At 43.0% G+C, this 15,622-nt stretch overlaps 2 protein-coding genes across 10 annotated transcripts in view; one reads left to right on the top strand and one right to left on the bottom strand.

The window, feature by feature from the left end:
- The window catches only part of STXBP3 (syntaxin binding protein 3), a 31,808-nt gene extending 26,878 nt beyond the window's left edge, over positions 1-4,930 (bottom strand). Inside the window, exon 1 of the mRNA XM_081195107.1 lies at positions 4,789-4,930. Coding sequence (XP_081051233.1) covers positions 4,789-4,840 — 52 coding nt within the window. The 5' untranslated portion in view covers positions 4,841-4,930. The remainder of the gene's footprint in view (positions 1-4,788) is intronic.
- Positions 4,931-8,075: 3,145 nt separating this feature from the next.
- The window catches only part of FNDC7 (fibronectin type III domain containing 7), a 22,731-nt gene continuing 15,184 nt past the window's right edge, over positions 8,076-15,622 (top strand). For 3 of the 9 annotated variants that reach the window (XR_014008343.1, XM_081194985.1, XM_081194984.1), the window contains exons 1-5: positions 8,076-8,165; positions 8,569-8,792; positions 10,182-10,200; positions 12,266-12,523; positions 15,379-15,474. Coding sequence is in view for 8 of the 9 variants with exons in the window: in XM_081194985.1 (XP_081051111.1) it covers positions 8,730-8,792; positions 10,182-10,200; positions 12,266-12,523; positions 15,379-15,474 (436 nt within the window). In the remaining variant the exon portion in view is untranslated. Of the gene's footprint in view, positions 8,166-8,568; positions 8,793-10,181; positions 10,215-11,533; positions 11,673-12,265; positions 12,524-15,378; positions 15,475-15,622 lie in introns of all 9 variants that reach the window. The other 6 variants (XM_081194988.1, XM_081194987.1, XM_081194991.1 and 3 more) reach the window with 5 other exon arrangements.

Genomic DNA, 15,622 nt, shown 5'->3' with positions numbered 1-15,622 from the left:
GTTAAAATAGCAGCACTGTAACAATGTGAAGCAATCTAGCTCTGTAAGGAAAAAGCCTGACAGTTCAAACAACTAATTTCATTTCAACAAAAAACTGACATTTTTATACAATGTATTTGCTAATGGCACAAGGTGAAAAGAACATGGCAGCAAAACATTAAAATGAAGTATGTAGAGTAACATTTCAGAAATATAAACAACTCCTTAGATGTCTCCTAACTGCAAAGGATGTGGCACATGACTATTTTCCTCTCTGCACATCTGGACTTAAAAAAAGCAAACTGAAACCCACACACTCATCAGGAAGTTCTCCACCTGCAAGACTGCTTCTGTCTCTAATGTATCTATATTTGCAAATTTTGTTTATTTTTAAAGTATTAATATGGTTACTACTGCTGCAAGTGCAATACTAAACCAAGGGTGTGATTTTTTTAATGGAAAAAAGACATGAGAAATGGTACTTAAACTGGTGATAGAGTTGTGTAATTTATTTTTTTAATGTGTTATACGGTGGTACCTCGGATTACATACGCTTCAGGTTACAGACTCCACTAACCCAGAAATAGTGCTTCATGTTAAGAACTTTGCTTCAGGATGAGAACAGAAATCATGCTCCGGCAGCGCAGCAGCAGCAGGAGGCTAAAGTGGTGCTTCAGGTTAAGAACAGTTTCAGGCTAAGAATGGACCTCTGGAACAAATTAAGTACTTAACCTGAGGTACCACTATACTAGTACGTACAGCAAAGACAGTTCACTCAATGTGTTAGGTATTTTTCATAAAATAAGTTACTGCTTTCTAATGCCCACAGCCCACAACAGCATGGTCACTCTTCTCTGCTGCAGATGTGCTTCCTGCTCTATTATTCAATAATTTTCTTGAGTCATTCTCAAGGCCCAATTTTTTAGTTGAATGTGGAGTCTGAATTTTCATACCAAAGAAAGCCTTAATAAAGGCTATCACCTCCTCTTCCCTGCTGCATTTATAGACAATTATGCATTGTGAGGAAATTCAACTACCTACAGTATTTTATTCAACAAGAACACCAATAGAAAGTGGCTAACACCCCAGAGGACAGGATCACACTTCAAAACGACCTTGACAGATTAGAGAACTGGGCCAAAACAAACAAGATGAATTTTATGTAAAGTATTGCACTTGGGCAAAAAAAATGAGAGGCACAAATACAAGATGGGGGACACCTGGCAGTACATGTGAAAAGGATCTAGGAGTCTTGGTTGACCACAAACTTGACATGAGCCAACAGTGTGACGCGGCAGCTAAAAAAGCCAATGCAATTCTGGGCTGCATCAATAGGAGTATAGCATCTAGATCAAGGGAAGTTATAGTGCCACTGTATTCTGCTCTGGTCAGACCTCACCTGGAGTACTGTGTCCAGTTCTGGGCACCACAATTCAAGAAGGACACTGACAAACTGGAACGTGTCCAGAGGAGGGCAACCAAAATGGTCAAAGGCCTGGAAACGATGCCTTATGAGGAACGGCTAAGGGAGCTGGGCATGTTTAGCCTGGAGAAGAGGAGGTTAAGGGGTGATATGATAGCCATGTTCAAATATATAAAAGGATGTCACATAGAGGAGGGAGAAAGGTTGTTTTCTGCTGCTCCAGAGAAGCGGACACGGAGCAATGGATCCAAACTACAAGAAAGAAGATTCCACCTAAACATTAGGAAGAACTTCCTGACAGTAAGAGCTGTTCGACAGTGGAATTTGCTGCCAAGGAGTGTGGTGGAGTCTCCTACTTTGGAGGTCTTTAAGCAGAGGCTTGACAACCATATGTCAGGAGTGCTCTGATGGTGTTTCCTGCTTGGCAGGGGGTTGGACTCGATGGCCCTTGTGGTCTCTTCCAACTCTATGATTCTATGATTCTATGAAAGTTGGTGAAGACAAGTCAGGACTATTATCTTAAGGTTCCTAGCCATACAACCATATGCATGTCCACTAAGGAATATGTTCCACTGAATTCAGTGGGAATTAATCCCAAGTAATTGTGTACAGGATTGTATCCTCAGTCTGTCCAGCTACAACGGTATTGCATTCTGGCCCAGAGGCTCAGCACCATCTGCTTCCATCTCCCAATTGGAGCACTTTCGGCAAGATTTGTTTAGCTTTTACACTAAACCAGAGCTTTCCACTAAACCTGAATACCAGCCATCACCACCACCCCCACAAAACCAATCCCCCAGTCTTCCTAGTGACATACACAAAGCTGGGGAGGGGGTTGAAGCAAACTTTCATCCCTCTCTGAGAGTCAGTATGTGTGTCTTGTCTAACACTAACTTCCATACCAATACACAGTGGAGCAATATAGGACAGGGAAGAAGTAAACAGGAGGAAATAAGTTCAGAGTGAGTAGAAAAAACCTGCTTCTTCCCCCCAACATGCATACAGCGGTACCTTGGGTTAAGAACTTAATTTGTTCTGGAGGTCCGTTCTTAACCTGAAACTGTTCTTAACCTGAAGCACCACTTTAGCTAATGGGGCCTCCCGCTGCTGCGCAATTTCTGTTCTCATCCTGAAGCAAAGTTCTTAACCCGAGGTACTATTTCTGGGTTAGCGGAGTCTGTAACCCGAAGCGTTTGTAACCCAAGGTACCACTGTATTACACTTCTTTAAGAGTTTTTATTATATATTTTTGTATTATATTTATGAATAATAGTAACCATATAAGGCAGGTATGAATCTGTTCTCTGCCACTTTAAACAGTGCTGAAAGCTACTGCATTTTTGTATGAAAACTCTTCTCCAAGGATTCTTACTCCAGAAACCCTCTGACTCAGAGCTATTATTAACAATGATTCAAAGGTTTTATCTCCAACAGGAACCTATAGCCTCTTTTAATCACAAATACTTTTTGTAAATCAAAGAGTAATGACTTCCTTATAGTCTAAACTTGTTTCAAAGTTTGCAATGTGTGAAGCATTTTTAAATTATTTTTATTACTTTTTCAGCTATACAGTCTGTAATCAATCACAGAACATTCAAATAAAACTCTTTAAAACACTGTATGAAGTACAGTGGCTTCATGTTCACAATCAGCTTATGTTACTCCTTGTATTATGATGCAACACTACCAGTAACAACTGACGTTTCCATGTCACTTACTATACAAGATCTACATTTTTCAAGGTCCCTAGTCAAAGATGAATGCACCCTTCAAATAACCACAATCATTCTGTTTCAGAAAACTCTGTATTCTAATGTAATGAAATAATGATGTATTTGGTAATAGAAAAGCTTTTGATGGTGGATCACAGAAAATATCCAGCACCTTATACCCCCAAACATCTGCTCCATTTATTTTTAAACACATGCAGAGACAGAAAGAGAAATATTAAATCACAACAGAAGTAACATTTTGAAACAAATGTGGAAACAGAAAACAACGGTTACAATCATCTTGAGGCCATTATGAGTTGAAAGGTCCAAAGATAAGTCATAACACAAATTGCCATTGTGCTTGCTTGCTTTTTCTTGACAAGAAAAAAAACTAAGTTTCAAAAAAATGATATATTTGAGCCACATATTGTACAAAGCTAAGAAACGATATACAGTATATTGAAATAAATGGGCTGTCCTTCTGGTTGCAAATTATATGTACCACCTCTTTTTCTTCACCCATTCTAGGACTGACAACTGCTACCTGCATCCTACAAAACACAGTGCTTGATGGGATTTTCACCACTCGTACAGCACCCCAAACAACAAAAATGCTTTATAGTCTTCATATCGCATCACTCAGCCCTGATTCCATTTTAATTTTAAACATTTCCTTAAATCTGAAGATCTCTTAAAAGGGAATCCTATTTTTATTCTCAACCATGATGTGAGGCAGATTATGGCGAGTAAATTATATCCAGTAAGTACAGATCCAAAACCCAACACTCAATCCATTCACACTGCCTCCCAGGTGTTAACAGACCACGACTAGAAATGTGACCCCCAACAATGTACCTTCCCAGCCCCACCCTCTCCTCATCCTTCTGCAAGTGGGGGGGGGGGGGAATTATGGACGGCTGGACTTTAAACTGGGACGCAGGATAAAAAGCATACATTCAGCCACAATAACCTTGGGCTATTTTGCCACCTAACTTACTCCTCATGGTTCATTTCTTTAAAACACATATATAGACAGACAGACAGACAGGACTAGAAATCCTTTCATGCCCAACGAAATGAAAATCCATGTAGGGAAGGGGGCTAGAAATCCTTGCATGCCCAACAAAATGAAAATCCATGTAGGGAAGGGGGTTGGAAATCCTTACATGCAACCCAACGAAATGAAAATCCACCGTAGGGCGACACCTGCTCGCGTGCGAGAGAGGAAAGGCGTCTTTCTCCGCTCGTTAAAACGCCGCCCGGTATACAGAAACGTAGCAAGTGAAGCATTTCCAGGCGTGCAGATAAAAAAGAGTGGGAAAGAACTGCTTCACCTCATTTTTCTTGCACGTCAGGATGCCGTTACGGGCACAGGTCAGCATCGGGGGTGGTCTCGCTGCCCTCCACACACACAAGCCGACCAACGCCGCCCGCCACCCTCGCGCCTTGCACGAGCCAGCCACCCACCCGCCAGCCTCCTGTCCGTTTTCCCGTGACAGCGGGGCAGAGAGAGAGAGGGCAGGCGGAAGGAGGAGGCCTCCCTCACAGCCGCTGCCGGGCAAGAGGGGAGCGGGCTGGCTCTGCCTCTACGCCCTACCCCGGCGGGAGAAAAAGAAGCGCGGGGCGTGAGAGAGAGAGAGAGAGAGAGATGTGGCGACAGCACCCGGCACTCACTTTGCCACACTAGGCTCTTCAGCCCCCGGTCCCCGCTCGCAGCCGGCGCCATCTTGCTTCTTCCGCTGCCCCGCGACGCGACGGTGAGGGGGGGGGGAATGCCGCACTCTGAGGGAGAAGGCAAGCGCCGCTGTCCTTCGGCGCGGCGCCCCGCCCTCTTCAGCAAGGCCACGCCCCTAGCCTTGCAGGTCCGACGCCGCCTTTCCGCTGAGCATGCGCGCTGGGCGTACGTGCTCCCAGCAGAAACTGGCGAGCGCGGAAAAGGGGCGGGTCCGTTCTCGCGCCGCGATCCTCCTCTGCAGAGCTTAAGGCGCGCCCGGCCCCCATTGGCTTCAGTGGGAGCTTAAGGCGCGCGCCTGACTGCGCTGTGCCCCCCTCCCCCCCTATGTAGAAAATGGTTTTCTTTCTAAAACAAAGAATTCTCAAGAGAAGGATCTGGCTCCGTTATAGTCTAAAAAGGTAGTTGTGTTTGTTCCTCATTCCAAAGGGTCTGCCCACCCCCTGTTAGCCTGGCACATTATATAATATATATATATTATATATAAAGGAATCATCTTTGCACCTGATGGACTCTAGCCTATTAAAAAGCAAAATTCGTTAATAAAAACATTAAAAAATAATAATAATAAGCATCTCGCGCTGTAATAAATGTCACAGGTGCTGCAAGAATCGTTTTCATTTGATACTATGGGGTAGGAAGGAGTGAAAGGTGTAGTTTCAACTGTGACCCGTGGAAGGCCACACTCCCAGTTTGTAATCTAGGGCGGGAAAGTCGACACAAGCACTTTGGATCAATAGTGTTTATTATAAACGGGGAAAGATCATGCCTTTCCCCAAGCATGCAAAACCCCTTATAGAGTCGTATTCCTAGGCAAGAGGTGATGCATGACCCTCCAACCCTTCAATTTTATGTAAACATATGTAAGTGCAAAGATGCTTCCCATGCCTTCCAACATTTCACTGATGAAAATAGGGATGCCCTAAGGAAAAGCGGAACTTTCTGGGATCAAATCAGAAACCAGGATGGCTTCTGTAAATCCAGGACTCTCAGATTCAGCTACACTCCTCAATTATATTGTTATAACTGCTTTATAAAAATGTGACACCAGAGGGTGCTGTAGAGCAGTGATCTGTTGCCAATGGGATTTTGCATTCAGAGCTTTTACAGTGTTTTCTGTAACTTTTTTAAAAAAAATCAGTATAGATCCAGCCTTGGAGAGGGTCTGGCTTCCCTTGTCAAATGCATTTTATGTTTTACTTCTCTTGATGCTAAGATCAATGGGCATTTATTTGCTTCTCCCCCATTTTCAGTACGTAAAATTTGTTCCTAAGCCTTGACATGATCTAACTTGGGACAGGGCAGAGCCCAGGGGACTTGGAAGAGAAGCAACCTGAGCAGTTAGTGCCCATGTTGCTCTTTCAGAATTCCTAACCAGCTTACGGCCTCAAAAAGGTTGACACTCCCTGCTGCAGATATTAAAAAGTAAGCACAACATTCTTAAAACATTCTCATTTTTCGCAGGTACCGTATTTTTCGCCCTATAGGACACACTTTCCCCCCTCCAAAAATGAAGGGGAAATCCGTGTGCGTCCTATGGGGCGAATGCAGGCTTTCGCTGAAGCTTGGAGAGCGAGAGGGGTCGGTGCGCACCGACCCCTCTCGCTCTCCAGGCTCCAGGAAGCTATCAGCAAGCCTGAGGAGCCCGCGGGAGTTCCCGCAGGGCTCCCTAGGCTGCGGATAGCAGCCTGCTTCCCGGAGCGCAGGGCGCGCTGAAGCAGAGCGCCCAACGCTTTGGGCAGACATCAGACAGCCCCACAAGCTCGGGGGACAGCGGGGAGGCACAGCGCCGCCATCCCGCTGTTCCCCGACCTGGTTTGGATTCCTCGACCTGGTTTTTGCGGGGAAATAAAGGGAATTCCCCCCCCCTTTATTTCCCCCCTCCCACCAAAACTAGGTGCATCCTATGGGACGAAAAATATGGTAATTTTTAGTAGATCCAGGAGCAGAACTTGGTTGGTTGACATCCATCTGTCTCGGGAGGCATTTGGGGGTGAAGTCAAATTGTCTGAAGGTTACAGTACCTGCTGTGGCTGTAGAGACTGATACTGCAGAGCCATGTTTTGGCTCTGCAGCTGGGGCTGGGGCAATGAAGGTTATCCAGTTGTGCTGATGCAGATGCACCATGGTGTTTCTTCTCTCTGCTGTCCAGTCCCCAAAGTCATTTCAAAGTGTAATAATAATAATAATAATAATAATAATAATAATAATAATAATAATAATTTTATTTATACCCCACCCTCTGATTGGGCCCAGCCACTCTGGGCAACTTCCAACACACACAATAATAATAATAATAATAATAAAACATCAAACATTAACAATCAGATCCTATATAAAAAGTCAAAAAACCTTAATCAAATAAAGCAATATTCAATAATCCATTAGGATGCAATAGTAAACAGTAAAATTAAACAGCAAATAATAACTAAGCAGTTTACACTTATCAATACAATAAAGAATCACTAATCTGTAATCAATAAAAAATAACAGCAAATCACAATGCATAAAATACCACAAAACATACAAAACCATGTCGAAGGATCAAATGGAGAAACATGGACACACAACTTATAAAATTATTTTTAAGAACTATCCCCAAACTCCTCTCTTCCCAGCTGCTTCTGCTGTTTTCAAAGTCATGGTCTGGGAAAGGCTCCCAGGGCTGGAGGGTGGGGCAAGACAGGTGGGAAAGCCATTGCCTGCAGTCTCTCCCCCCTCAGTTCTTCCTCTGGAGCAGAGCAGGTATTTTATAAAGGCTCCCAGGGTAGCAAGGGAGACATTGTAAGAATCTTCTAGCCCATACTAAAATTGCCCTCTGTTGAAATCTGAAATGGCACTTCTACTGTTTGCCAGATTTCTCGTGGCTATTGAACAAAAGGGTTCATTCAGAAAGTATGTCACACACTTAGGGGGAGGGAGTAACAAGACTGTGACATTTTGTGACAAGGAAAGGGAGAGGGAGGCATATTGCTTGACATTTGATTGTGCGTTCACATCCTTGCTCCTTCTCCAGTACAACTGTTTACTGCATGGGTAGGCAAACTAAGGCCTGGGGGCTGGATCCTGCCCAATCGCCTTCTAAATCCGGTCCGCAAACGGTCTGGGAATCAGCAACTTTTTACATGAGTAGAATGTGTGCTTTTATTTAATGCATCTCTGGGTTATTTGTGGTGCATAGGAATTCATTCTTTTTTTCTTTTTCTTTTCAAAATATAGTCTGCCCCCCCCCCACAAGGTCTGAGGGACAGTGGACCGGCCACCTGCTGAAAAAGTTTGCTGACCCCTGGTTTACTGCATTGTTATGCTGTGCCAGCCAGTAAGCGCATGTCTTTTTATATGTGAAATCGGCTACTTAGGAGACCATAAATATTTCCCATCGAAAGAGGGAATGAGAGTTAAGCATACTGTACTTCAAGTGGGAAATCGGGAGGTGTAACAGTATTATAGTACAAATCTATGCATATCTATTGAAAAGTATATTGAATTCATTTGGACTGCAAGGGAAACATGTAGAGGATTGCAGGTTAAGGAACTGAAGCCACTTCTGGCTAAGAACTTGGATCAATTCTTTTATCAGTCAATAAAATTATGTGTCACAGACAGAAGCAGTGGAGTGTAACATTTGCCTCACTATTCAGCTGTCATAAATAATTGTATTTGATTAAACAAAATAGGCAAGAATGCTTAACTGGAGTCAATCAATAATCCAGCTTTTATAGGCTAGCTGTGGCTAGAGGAGGAGCTACAAACTTGGAATGCTTTCACTGCCTCCAAGACTTACTGATTATTTTGGGTGGAAAGGTTATTTTTTTGCTAACCTCTGGCTGGTAATCTCATTATATCTGTAAGTGAACTGGGAATTAGAAGTCCAGCTTGAAGAATGATTGGCAGAAGATGTAAACATTTTATATTTTCTGGATTAATTTTCATCAACATTAAAATGGTAAGTCCAAACAGTTTATCTCTTAAGCATTTTCAGAAATAACTTGCTGCCTATTGAATTAATAAATTTAAATTTATTCTCAATATTAAAAAAATACTCCTGTTTTTGAATTGTTTTGCTCTGGCTATGTGCAGCTTGAGTCAAAACATGTTAATTGTAATATCTTGCCAATAAACTACTTAATTATTTATTTTCTATGTATTATTTGGTGCAAACCTCTTGTAAGACCGTGCAACAGGAAAACACATCTTTATTGCCATTTCAAAACCCAGGCAGTTTCAATCCACAGTTTGAAAGGTATATTGCAATTGGCTAAAAGTTCATTTAATCTGTGTTGCTGGTAATAATGATTAATTTGTAACTCTGAAATCTCTTCTTGCTGTTAGAACCCTGGATGGAAAGCAGAGTTATGTGACCTCAGTACATTTATTTGGTGGCTATTTATTTAGGAAGCTGAGTAAGAACATTGGTCTGTCTAGCTCAATATTATCTATGCTAAGTGGCAATGGCTCTCACCTGGGATGTTCACAATCCTACCTTGAAATGCCAGGAGTTGAATCTGGGAGCTTCTGCATGCGAAGCATTGAGCCATGACCCTTCCCATACTTCCTAGTAGGTTTTCTCTTGTGGCTTTCCACTCAGCTTGTCAGAAGTAAATTTGATCAGGTAGTTTGCTCCACTGAATCCTGACTCTCAGGTTTTCAACTAGTGCACCTTAGAACCAATGACCTCCAGTGCACATTGCATTCCTTTTCACATCAAAATACACATGGGAATCTGCATTTAGATAGGCAGCTACATCAGCAATATGAGATGGAAGTTTTCCTGTGCATGAGGTTTTCTCCAATTAGATTTGATAGATTATGGGGACGAAATTTTAATTGAAAACAATGGGATTTATGTCCAGTTAATGTGTTTGAGATTAGAATGCCTGTCTGTCCACAACTGGAAACTTTCCCTTTCTGGATCAATAGGCAGATTCAGGAGAGAAAGTTGAATTCATAATGTGATCTGCACACCAGTGTCCATAGCTGTCAACGTTTCCCTTTTTTAAGGGAAATTCCCTTATTCCAAATAGGATTCCTTGCAAGAAAAGGGAAAAGTTGACAGTATGCCAGTGTCAAATCTCATCAATAGCTTTGTAGCAGGCGTGGATTTATTAACAGGCCAGAATAAAATAATATATTATTGTGATCATTCTTTGTGCTTGTTTTGCTCAAGAAAATAATGGACTGTAATGCTGCAATCCTAAACTCTAGGTAGTAAATCCCATAGAACATACTAGGAATTACTTACCAGTAAACTGCTTAGGAGCTTGCTGTTAAGGGGGCGGGGGGAATCTGAAAAGAGATTTTTTCTGTGTTACTAATTTTCTACCATCTTTTACAGATTCCTTCAGCGAACACAGGTAAAATCTGACAGGTATTTTTCTCTTGCCATTATTCTTTTTAGTGGGCCCCAGGAAAAAATTAAAGCCCATGTTTGGTAGACATCTTATTGTGCAACACCATGCAACAGTAAGGAAGTCCCACTGAGTTCAGTAGGGCTTGCTCCAAAGTATTGGATAGCAGTCAGGCATAGTAATCCAAACGCAGGAAGAAGCAGAGTTGTGGCTCCATTATTGCATCTGAAGCACTGTGGGCTAGGACAGACAGTGGGGCAGAGGGATTCGAGACTCTGGCCACTTGGGTTTACACAACTGTTAAAATCCAGCAGGTTTTTGAACCTGGCGGATTTGAAGCCACTAATACGCCCACCCCCAAAATATCCCATTTTGGGTCTCCCCATATTCTCTTACTAGTAGAACTACCTGGATGAAGATGGCTGGGCAAAGTTTGAAGTGGAGTCCCCCCCCCCATCAGTGGTATATGACAGAAATATACCTGCACACTATCCTAAACCTTGTTCTCCTGCCCAGTCATGAAAGTGAGGGTTTGGATTGTGCTCTTACAGTTTAATAAATATTGTTCCTCTTTGAATAAATATGTATAAATTTTTTAGCATAACTATCCAGTGTAAGTAGTCAATAGGTACAAATCACATGGTTAGGATCATGCTGTGAGTCAGTAAAACAGTGGCCATAATCCTAAAGACAAGGGGCGAGGGTGGGAGTGCTATTAAAGGGCTAGAAATGGTGCAAAACCAATTTCTCAAGAGACTGTTTTCCTTACCCAAGGGAACAGCAACCTCACTCTTAAGCACGGAAGCTGGATGGCCAACGTTAACTGCAATAACTGATTGCACCATATTTAATGACTTGTAAAGACTGTCCTCCATGCCTTGCGAGTGCTTGCCAGCCCTGTGCAATGAGGAATTGGAAAACAGCCAATGGTGGAAATCTAACACCCAACATTATTGGAACTCTTATTATTTCCATAAGCTAGAGATTATATCCATGGACAAATGCCAATTAAGGGATTGGTGCCACTGGACAGAATCACGACGTGATCTGCAAGCAATCAAATCCTCTAAATGCTCTCCTTTGTTCCCCCTTCTAATTACAGTCCATTTTAGAGTCAGTTACCTGTCGAATCTCCAGCCAGCCTCACTTAGATTCACTTTTACTGAGCTGCATTTTTAAGCTATACCCTCCGCCGACCTAGGCGGATGATATAACAGGATACCATAGGAAGGCGGACTCTGTATATGTGGGCAACTGCAGGTGGAAGACATCTTGCACTATTTACTATATTGCCCACTATACATTGGACCCAGGAGATGATTTTTCACCTTACGTACAGGAAAGATGTCTCTCTCCAGCAGAGAAGATCCTATGGCTTCTTAGCGATGTAAACACTTCAGTGACTCATAAAGTCGCCCTTTTTGCTTTGGGAGCCAAAAAGATCAGAAAGAAGACCCTGGACAATATAGCAGTGACTTGTAAGGGAGATGCAGAGATATAAACAGAGATCATTATTTGTGGCGTGACAACCCTTTTGCTTGTGCTCATTTTTTATTCAGATTTGTCACGGCCAATGGCTAGTACAATAAAGTTATTTGGATTGGACTTAAAGTGTGTGGGTTGCATTAGGTTCCAAAACAATAAAAATTTGCACATGAAGCTAGTAATTACAAATCCATGAATTAACAGGAATAACTACACAACAAATGCCTTTTAGTTTTATACCAGTTTAACTTCCAGGGCTTTCCTTTAATTTTTTTTTTTTTAATCCAGGAAACTTGTAGTTGTGTTAGAAATACCTAACTTCCTTACAAAACTATAGGCTCCCAAAATTCCATGGGTGTAGGGACTAATAAACTTACTGCTGGTGTTGATATTTCCCCCAGCTTTCTAGATTGTAGCCTATGGGTGACAGCCAACTAAATCACAGAGCAGATCACTGAAATCAGTGGTTTAAAAGCCGTTTGATTTCAGTGAGTCTATTCTTGCGTATGATTTTAATCGGACAACTCCCAGTGACTATTGCATTGCAAGGTAGGGAGACTGACTGTTCATGTGTATACTTTTGCAGGTTTCACTGTATCCGTTTACGATGTGACGTCAAGAAGTGTTCATCTCCAATGGCCCAAATTCCCCGGAGCCTTTTCATATAGAGCCATGGCAACCCCTTTGAACACAGTGGGACACTCCTCGTCAGCCCGTTTCAGTGATGTCACACTTGTAGGTGCTCTTGCATCGCTAGCTCCCAACACAATCCACACTGTGAAAGTGGACGCCATAGACAAGAATGGAGTTATACTGGCTGAGGCTCAGACTATGCAGTTAACGGGTTAGTATGAGATGGTTTAAAACAGAGTTGGGGAGCCTCAGGCCTAGGGGCCTCTCTATCTGGCTTTTGACCTCTCCATAGGGCACAACCTGTCTTGAGGTCACACCATGACTAGCCCACTGATGAGGCAAGGTGAGGTGACCGTCTTGTGTGGCAGGATCCACAGGGATAGCAGTTCTGGCCTCTAAAGAATGCATTTCCGGCTGCAGGCCAGATCTGCCTTTTCCTCAGGAGTCCGAGCCCCATGCCGCCTCTATAGCAATAAGAGAAGCTGATGGTCTCCTCCTGCCCTTGGGGAGCAAATGACTGGGTCTGTCCTCTGGGGTTTCCTGGGGGGCTGGACCCTCCTAGCACTGTTCAGAATGTGCTTTTTCCCCCTCACCCCACAACAGCCATTGGGTAGGGTTGATTTGATTCCCCCCTCCTTGTTCCCAATGTAGAATGACGCAGGTGGCACTGTGTCTAAACCACTGAGCCTCTTGGGCTTGCCGATCAGAAGGTTGGCGGGTCGAATCCCTGAGCTCCCGTTGCTCTGTCCCAGCTCCTGCCAACCTAGCAGTTCAAAAGCATGCCAGTGCAAGTAGATAAATAGGTACCACTGTGGTGGGAAGGTAAACGGCATTTCCATGCACTCTGGTTTCTGTCATGGTGTCGTGTTACTCCAGAATTGGTTTAGTCATGCTAGCCACATGACCTGGAAAGCTGTCTGTGGACAAATGCCTGGAAGCGAGATGAGTGCTGCAACCCCATAGTCATCTTTGACTGGATTTAACTATCCAGGGGACCTTTACCTTTTACCTTTTAATGTAGAACTTACTCACCCCCTTGGTCCTGATGAATATCTTTCCACTTTGTTCCTGATGTAGATCTTTACTTACCCCTCCTTCCTTGGCATGGGGGCCTCACAATTTTGCGGCTCACCTCAGGTGCCAAAATGTATCAGGCCATCCCTGTTCTTCTTCTTTGCCATCCCTGTTCTTCTGCCTTTCTTGCTAGCCAGGAAAGAGGGTGTGTGTGTGTGTGTGTGTGTGTGTGTGTGTGTGTGTGTACCTGCCTGCTCCTAACACATGCGGCTTGTAAAGCTGCTCACAAGATAAAGTGGTCCTCCCAGCTGAAAAATGTTTCCCACTCCTGGTTTTAATGGAGTTGGTTTACATATTCGTCAATAGTCCCAATAAAAGCTACCAGGGTTTTTCAGTCTTATATTATTATATTCTACTGAATCTTTAACAGAAAAAAAGAAAAATGCTGCTGTTCTGCATATAGTCAAGTTACATAAGGCTGAAATCATATATAACAACCATGGAACTCAATGGGGTGTACTTCTAGGTATGCATGCATAGAACCATGCTAAAAATCCTATCAAAGTCAGTGAGACATAAGCAGCCTAACTGAGCAGGATTGCACCAATGGCACTGTGAAACTTTGCCAGATGTGGGCATTTGATTACAAATCCCTTTTGCACCAGGCTGGGGGAGGGAGTTTGGATTGCGCAGAGGTGTTGCTCTGCCTAGTCCTGCAAGTCTCTGCCTACAGAGTGAGGCTGGCGCCATTCCACTGGCACAGAGCACCCTTTTCTGCCCGTTGAATGGACTAGTGGAAGTGCCACAGTGGAAGGTCCCAAAATGGATTGGAGAGAGGGAGCGACTGAGGCAGTCAGGGATCCATTGGATTCCATGATGGCTCCATTGCTTTCATGTGGTGGCATCAGGCCTGATAGGGTAATGATCCCCGTGTCAACATCTGAGAAATGGATAGCAATGCTTCTTTATTAATTTTTTTAAAAGAATGCTTTGCATACTTACACATGGTGGGAAAGGAGGACATATCTGACCAGCTGGCTGACTAGCACTGAATGAAAGAATGTCTTGGCTTAATACAATGGAAATATTGTTCATTAAGAGCTGCTTGTGCTTGCAGAAGAACAGCTCCTGTAATATTGCCAAACTCTCTGAAACCCTATTTTTATTTGTTATGAAATTGCTGGCTGTGTTTCAAAACACAAGCTTACATTTTAGATGCCTTTTAATTTAATTTAATTTAATGTTATTTCTTAATTTAGTTAAACAGAGTATGTCACTTACAGCCATGTTATGGGTTCTTACTCCTCCTGTTTTGTTTTTAAAGCTCTACTGCAGTACTTCCAGACTGCTTATATTGAATAATTTTTATCTGAATTAAAAATGGGGATACTTCAGTAATTTACTTCACTCTTACACTTGGATAGGTTTAGTTCTACCTTGTGTAAAGGGTCCCACTTCCAATGTTACTTCATGAAGCACTGTTCTTACAGGGACACAAGCAAATTACCCAGGCCCAGCAGATACAAGGCAAGGCCAGGACAATTAATCACTCAGAGAACAGCAAGTAACTTTCTCTGTGGGTGGTTGCTCTGGACTTATAGGAGCTTTTGATTATTTGATTAATTTATTCTCTTTACAGCACTCCAGCATTTATCTTGCAGACACAGTTTGGGAATTACTGTTTTCTCACATACTGAATATGAAGCACTAGATGTAAAATATCTCAAGCGCCGAAACACTTAAATTGGTGATTTTCGGACTTTCTAGCCTTGAAAGCTTAGCAAAGGATTTTGGGGCGCAATCCAGGGCATATACTTGGGTTCACATGAGCCACTGAAAGAGCCTATCACAATCACCCTGTATGAGCAGAGATTAGGAATATAGAAAGGTGCCTTATACCTTATATCAGACTATTTGTCCATGTAGCCCATAATACTTTGACTGACAGTAGCTCTCCAGAGGCTCTTGCAGAGGTCTTTCCTACTATCTGCTGCCTGATTCTTTTTGACTGGGCCTACCAGGGATTGAACCTGAGACATTCTGCATGCAAAGCATGCATTCTACTGTGTCCCTCTTCTAGAACACAACCAACACTTCACTGTGGCTCCACATTGCAGAGGTCATTCCTGGTCAGCAAGCTGTCCTCAGGTAAGCTTGTCTTTCCTACTGAGGTTGTCACTGAGGACCTCCTGAGTGGCTTCCAATAATTTCCCAGAACCCAGTTTGAAAACTACTGATGTGTGTAATCTGTTTTAACTATGGATCTTTACATTTCCCAGCCTTCTGGGCTCCAAAG

The sequence above is a fragment of the Podarcis bocagei genome (genome assembly GCF_964188305.1).
Source record: "Podarcis bocagei genome assembly, chromosome: 5".
Lineage (NCBI taxonomy): Eukaryota > Metazoa > Chordata > Lepidosauria > Squamata > Lacertidae > Podarcis > Podarcis bocagei.
This window is presented reverse-complemented; position numbering and strand designations above follow the sequence as displayed.